Source organism: Amia ocellicauda, chromosome 9 (genome assembly GCF_036373705.1).
Source record: "Amia ocellicauda isolate fAmiCal2 chromosome 9, fAmiCal2.hap1, whole genome shotgun sequence".
Classification (NCBI taxonomy): Eukaryota; Metazoa; Chordata; class Actinopteri; order Amiiformes; family Amiidae; genus Amia; species Amia ocellicauda.
The window spans coordinates 3,326,223-3,333,705 of record NC_089858.1 but is presented as its reverse complement, the minus strand read 5'-3'; the positions used below and the strand labels follow the sequence as shown (position 1 = coordinate 3,333,705).

The 7,483-nt window shown below is 48.6% G+C and overlaps 1 protein-coding gene across 1 annotated transcript in view; it reads left to right on the top strand.

Moving 5' to 3' along the window:
- Positions 1–771: 771 nt before the first annotated feature.
- LOC136758386 (ral guanine nucleotide dissociation stimulator) overlaps positions 772–7,483 on the top strand; it is a 70,885-nt gene continuing 64,173 nt past the window's right edge. Inside the window, exon 1 of the mRNA XM_066712671.1 lies at positions 772–2,255. Coding sequence (XP_066568768.1) covers positions 2,232–2,255 — 24 coding nt within the window. The 5' untranslated portion in view covers positions 772–2,231. The remainder of the gene's footprint in view (positions 2,256–7,483) is intronic.

Sequence of the window (7,483 nt, the reverse complement as noted above, 5' to 3'; positions counted from 1 at the left end):
GATCTTCAGACTTGATCCACAGACCTGATCCACAGACCTGATCTTCAGACTTGATCCTCAGCTCCCCGACATGTGTCAACGGCGCCAGGCTGTGGATAATCCCAAACCAGGATAGAAATAAACCAAACCCAATACATCACAGGAACCCGACTCCCACCGTCACATGGATGCTACGGCGTGGGAAGTTCATTATTTGAGCGTCCGTTTCTGCCACAGCCCACACAAATGTATACACATGTATAGTTTCTTCCTAATGTCCAATTTCTTCATACCTACATTCATATGAAGACAATCCCAGAAAGCGTTTACATCTTCAAGCATTCCACGGTTTTTATTTATTTTTAATGATTGCCATTATCATTAAGGCCTATTTGTGTCGTTTTTATGGACGTAGGGTCCCAGTGTGCATAATAACTGCAGTGATAAATCGCGCATCTGCAGCTGTGAGAGCTGGTAACAACCTCACACAACACCAGCCTGCACTGGGCGTGTGGGCACTGCCAGCACCCAGGCGAGGACAGCGGCGCTGCCCCATAAAGCTGAATCCTGCGCGGCTTCATTCACACACACGCCCGCCACCCCTCCTCGGCGGCCGGCTGCGGAGACCTGCGGGGCTCCCGGGAGACGCGGGGGCATCACGCACCAGGGCAGACAGCGCCTCCACCCTCCACTGCGGCCCGGGTGCGGGGGGCTCCGCTCGGCCGCGTCACAGCTGACCAGCCGCTGGAGGCGGTGCAACCACGGCGCAGACGCGAGCCTCTCCACAGAGGGCAGGGGTTTCAATGCCGGCTGTGACTGTTTGGCACAACTCGGGCATTTGCTACACATTATCTCTCTTTTTTGTAATGCTTTGTCTCCAGCGGGCGGGACCTGCGGTTGCAAACCTTTTCCTCCGGTTTACCGGTATTTGTGTTTCTCTTATTTTGCGCCAGACCGTCCAGCCCTGAGAGCGCAATCTGAGCGAGCGGGACCCGGGGCTTTACGCGCTCACCTGCGCCACTACATAATACACATGTTAAAGAACAACACATGGAACAAGACCGTCCATTTTGTAACGAAACATTGTTATTCGTGCGGGAAAACCCTGTGATCTTTGGATTTCCTGGGATTCGTAAGAAATGACCGGGAGAGAAAAGGCGATTGTTTCACGCAGACCAAACTAATATAACGGATTGCATCGCTGTCCTATCGCCGCCCTGTGAATCATCGCCTGTAAAACGTAAATCCGTGAGCGACCGACCCAGAAATGTGAGTGTCTGCGGCGGATGCGGGATTACGGTTCTCCGCTGACATTTTCCCTGAAGTCCACCGTCAAACCTCCGAGAACAAGAGCCAGCCTGCCATCTTCCCACGGCGCCCGGCCGCGGATTTGAGTCGGTTTGCCGATGATGGCTGTTCTTCTCGCTAAGGGCTGCGCTGCGCTGCTCCACACGGTACTAATTGATTAATTGGCACCAAGGAACCGCTGTGCGCCGGGAGTCGTGGTGCAATTATTATTATTATCCTAGGACGGGGACTGGGACATTACAGTATGGTGACCGAGGAGAGCTTGCCTGCCATTATGGAAGGGAACATATGAGTGTGTAAATCGGGACCCCGACCAGCTAATGGCACTGTAATAAAATAACATGCATTTGAGGTTATGTGTTTCTGCAAGAGCTTCTTTTCACACCAGAGATGACAGACTCTCTTTGGTATTTTTCTACATGTTATCGTCTTTCTGTAGTTGTTTTTATTTCATTTTTGTAGTTATTGATTTTTTAAGGAATGATATGCGCACAATGCACTGGGAGTCTCTCAGCTGTGCGTGGGATGAGTATCTATCCATCACAAATGCTCATTCGGCGTTTTATTTTTTAGAGAATTTGTATTTCCTCTTTGGCTGTTGGTGAAGCCGTCTCTTTTTAAATAACCTTGTCGCTTTGAAATACACTGCCACGTTTCAAGAAAAGACCGCGTTGGTGTTGTATGGCCCCGTTGTTTTTAAAGAGTGACATTGAGCCGAGGTGGGATTGATGACACACAGCTGGAAACCGCTGCTTCTCCCTCCAGGTTGCACAGCGCCGCTGGATTGCGCTCCAGATGTGCCTCAGTGAGCAGGGATTGGACACGTCCCCTGTCCTCTGTCTGCGGGTTTGGCTCTCTGGCCCAAAATGTGCAAAGAAGGATTGTAAAAGGACAACAGGAGCCGTCAAGAATTGCCAGGACAAACGAGGGGCTATGAATCCGAGATGATGATGATGCTGGATACTCAGGTACCCCCTCGTCTTATTATCGGCTTTGTTCTGTACTGTTGATACTGTTATTCCCGCTGTTGCTGTTGCACTGGTGCTTGTGTTACATTGAAGCTGTGGATGTTATTCCTCTGGCTGGGGGCTCATGGTTGTGACTCCAGGCAGGCTGGGGAGGCTGTCCTTCGTGCCAGTGCCCACACAAGGGATTGATTGATACGGTTAAGGTAATGATGAACACAAAGCTGCAAACCCCAATACAACACGGGGTAAGACTGGATGCCCTGGTCAGAGGATTGTGAGGACAGTGAGGCAGCGGGGGGCTGGCCCGGCCGGTCCATTGTGCTTCTCACGCCGCGGTGCTGCAGTAACTGGGGCCCGGACATTGTTATGTGCTGTTGCTATTATTGTGTGTGTGTGTGTGTGTGTGTGTTTTAACCTTTTGAAAGGAGGTCTTAGTGATTCATTCTGTAATTGAAGAGACAGTGGGGACTTCTGGGTACACAACCCACAACGATGGAGTGAGGCATGGCATAGCTTAGTGTAAGGTGCTTCAAATTGCTCACAACACTGTGTTGGTTTTTCATCTCCATCAGTGCTTTTCAAATGTCCTGCCCGTGATGTTGGATTAGGACAGGCAGGGTTGTGTGCCTCAGAAAGCCCTGTGGTTCACAGACTGCTGCTGCCCGGGCACTTGACTGTCCGCTCTCCTCCCAGCCTGCACCCTGTTTCAGCTCCGGACGCCCCACACTCACAATGGTGTCCAAACGCAATAGAACAGAGCAGGATTTGGGGCCATAATTCTTGTTGTTTAGTGAATATGGCCTGGATGACTTCGTTCATATATATAATCGCACAAAATATTTGATGGGGTCAGCATGTGACATAATTCATTATTATTATTTATTTCTTGGCAGACGTCCTTATCTAGGGCGATTTACAAAACATTGACGAGAATTGTCGCTCTGGGGTCAGTGGATTGGCGAGGCAGCTTTGCCCGTTAGACAGCAGTGGGACGCCATGGCCCCTGCCTGACCCTCTATTGCTGGTTTCTCCCATCTCTCAATTCATACAAGGAAGATTACAACCCCCAGGGATTTACAGCTGAGATTAAATGAACAGCCAACAACAGAGGGCGCTACTGAGGCCCAGGTCTGCTCTGCATCACATCACACAGTGGAACAGTCGTGACAAAAGCAAGAGGCTGTGAGGCTCATAGTGGGGGGCTGGAAGCGCAGAGCACAGAGAATTGCACGTGTGCATCGGTGGAGCTGTGTGGCGCCTTTATCACCTTTACTAGCTATAGCTACATAAATCAGCATCACTCTACTGCTTTGTTTTATATGTCGCAAAAGCTGGTCGCAGGGGACCTTGCGTATAACAGGAATAAATCAGGGAACCTGTCAATCTACAAGGCTGCATTCTGCCTTGGATATACACTAAACACACACACATATATCCCCTCCCAGTAGAATTCATGCAGCATGCATGCATATGTTTCCTGTATGTGCACACTCTGGGATTAATTATAGTGATTCTGTTTGAGAGGGAGTCCCAGTGAAGGCAGGTGAGCTGTGATGGGTCTTTGACGTACATTTGTAGACCCGTCATTGTTCTAGGCAGTAGTTTGTGGACAAAATGGAAAAAAATAATGGGCTATCGCTGAGTTATATTTCCAGAAAATTGCTTTACGGCTAATTCCAGCACACAGCACTGCAGGGTGCGTCGAGTGATTGCCCGGTGTGACTCTAATTTCATCCAGGAAGCAGAACTAATCTGTGCCGGTAATGTGTTTGGCTCACACACAGAGAGGGAGAAGAATGCAGGTGTCGGCCATTTGCATCCAGATTCGTTCCTTTCTGCTTTTCACATGCAAATTGATGGACTGTTCAATTCAAGGGTATAGAAGCCCAACGCTGGCAGTTGGAAACGGGCTGCAGCTCCAGACTGGGCCCATTACCTTGCCTCTGGCCTGCCTGGGTTTGAGCCACGTCTGAAACCACTGTCTGCTTATCTCCAGATGAATTGCAGTGGAAGCAGAATATTTCTCCCCGTATAATTCCCAGTGCATCAAATATTAACACACACATCGAACATTGCATCGCTGGTCTCTATCTTAGAATATGACTGCCAATGAATACGATATGTCTCTTAATTACGGTAGCATATGGCACATGCGTTATTGTGTGTTTCGACAAGATATTCCAGTCACGATCAGAAATATGCAGATGTGCAATAGTCTGCATGATATTAATAATACATCATCGTCAAGAAATTGATTAGTATATTAGGTTTCTCTTTAAAAAAAAAAAAAATATATATATATATAGTCCCTAGGTGGTATATTAATAATTCAACCTGGCCTAATGTATTCATAACGTATGCATTCATGTATGTGTGCAGTTTTGGGATGTGAGGACGGTTGCAGGTTGCATGGCATGAGAGGTTTTTGACAAGCAGTGGGATTAACGCTGATTGGATTTACACATTTACAGGTCAGATCAGTGCAGTGGGACCAAACCGCAGCTGCATCTGCTTTTTCGTTTCCTCGACCTTTTATTTATTTTTTATTTGGCGTTTCTTTCCCCCGTCTCGTCTCTTAAAGAGCACTTTTATTTTCCTTTTCCTGGCAGGCCTCGGCATGTCAGTGATCCCTCTCAGTAATGCCTTTCCCAGTCAGCTGTCAGACAGGCTTTTCTCTTTATTATTCCATTTGCTTTTGTTATTTCAGATTTTATGATATATCCCCCCCTCCCCCGATCCCCTGCTTACCAGGCAGCCCCTCACAGTTCAGTTTATTATCTCTGTACACGTGTGCAAGGGAAAGAAGCAGAATTGAGGTGCACTGAGGTTGTTAATACAAATAATGGGATGGGATATCACTCAGTATTTGGTGGGGGTATGGCCCAGCTGCACAGTATGGTGGTCTGGAGTGGACCCTCTTCCTAGGAGATGAATCAAACTGCAGGGGCACCATCAGCCCTGGGAAATGAGATGGTTTTGCTGAGAGAAGGGAAGTTCCTTTAAGACTTTGAATGCTTGAGGTCAAAAGCAAATCGTACAGAAGCTGTTTTGCTCTTTAATGATGACTTCTTCTGTTCTATATATGTTTTTACCCTCCTTTGTTGTGGTAAGAGGCCGTATCCCAAATTTAGGCTGCTATTTTTCTTAGTTTTTTTTCTTTGTTGTGTATTTCAAAGCGCAGCCTGTACTGTTTTATCACCACTGTAATCAATGACTGAGGATTTCAAACTGGAAAATTACTCAAATAACATACCCATCCATAGCGCGAGTCTTTTCTGTGGCCACATATGGACAGGAGGGGTGTACTTAGAGGCATCAAGTATATCATTAAAGTGATGTATTTAAAGGTGTTCCAGTTCCGTCTTGTTGTGTCACATGACAACATACGACAATGTACAACAAACGATGTGAAAGCTCAGTATTGTTAAATGTGAAGGAGAAGGGAATGCTGCACCCATTTCAGCACTCCAGCCCGTCATACTTTCCTTTTTCCAGCTTTAGCTTTAAGTCCCCCTGTGCTGGCATTGAATGTGTGTGTGTGTGTGTGTGTGTGTGTGTGTGTGTGTGTGTGTGTGTGTGCACACAGCTGGGGGCCTGTACTGTACAGCTGGTGTATCTCTTACACACTGAAACGCATCCTGTAATTGAATTCCAGAAAGTGAATTACTCGGCTGCAGTTTCCCCGTTAGACGCTGCGATGGGCCTCCCTCAGATTGTGTGATGAGGAGAGAAGGATGACTTTCTTCTGCAGGGTAGAACTGGCCTCGGCAGCATTATTCTGATGGAGTGATTGGAGGCAACGGCCAGCCATGCTGATACCCGTGCCAGGCAGCAGGGAGATTCCTCCTTCCATTCACCCTCACCAGCACTGTTTAAGTGACCTTGGCATGAGTTAGACCAGAGTCACTCAGGGCAGAAACGACCCACAGTGCCCCACTTGTACAGACAGTAGACATCTAACAGTCCCGAATGGCTTCCCTGCACAATGCTTCTCTGTCATCTCCAGCTCCATAAAAAATAAAGCAGAACAAATGTCCTTGTTACTCTTAAAATTGCCAGTTCTGGGTGATTTCAAAACCACTGTCAGCTGCAGGACACTGGCCCACATACACATCGCTGATGAACACAGGGATATTACAGGGTTCTCCAATCTCATGCCACTAGTTTTTAAATCTTCACATATCTGTATATTCTCTATAGCCTGTGGCCACTTGCTCAATCCATGGAGAGAACACAAAAAACAAACGGGAGAAACAAACAAAAACATGTCATCCTAGAGCTCCTTGAATAGCTGACCTGATTTCTACAAGAACAGACTGTTCTGTTTGGAACAAAAAACACAAAAAGAATGAAGCCAGCTTAGGCAGGGCACAGAGAGGTGCCAGAGAAGCTTTTCGGAGCCATCCCCTGACTCCGCTCTCGCTCACCACCACCTGAGGGGGCTGAATGGGTGGCCCAGCACTGCCAGTGTAGGCGTGACGCGCTGGGGTGTGATGCCCGGAGCTGCACCATTCGCAAGAGTGAGGAGAGTTGGAGAGCGCTCTCCTCTCCTCTCAGATCAGGCCCCAGGCGGAGCCCCCCTGCCCCCGAGGCGCTGGCTTTGGTTTTCCGGTCAGCGGGCAGCACGGGGCCCTGTCACGGAGCACGTTTCTGGGATTGTGTTCGGGAGGCGGGTGGGATATTTTTGAAGCGTCCGAGATCCCAAACCCTCCACAGTGCCCAGAACTCTTCCTGCCAGTGCCAGCCCCATGGTGTGGTGGCACCAGTGCCCTCCTTAGCAGGGTAGACAGACCGGGGCAACAGTGTGCCGGCCAGTGTGTGTTATACACACACACACACACACACACACACAGACCGATTGTAATGTTGAAAGTGAGGTACAGTGCTGAGCTGCCCGTGTGCTTAATTATTCAGGGAGGGGGAGGTGTCTGGCTGTACTGTGAGGTGGTGGGGGGCAGCGATTGGGAGCAGCAAACATGATCCAGGCGGTGTGCGTCCGGTCAGGGGGCACTAATGCTGTGAGCTGTGGAGAGACACAGAGAGGATGATGGCCCCTGTGGGGAGTTAACAGATGGGTTTGGGGGATCAGAATGCAAACGCCAAATGTTAAAATGGCAATGGGCTAGAGATCAAAGCAAGTGGAAACCTCTTGGGGAGGCCTTCATCCAGCAGTGGATCAATATGAGCTGATAATGATGATCGATATTATATATTTATCATCACCAGAT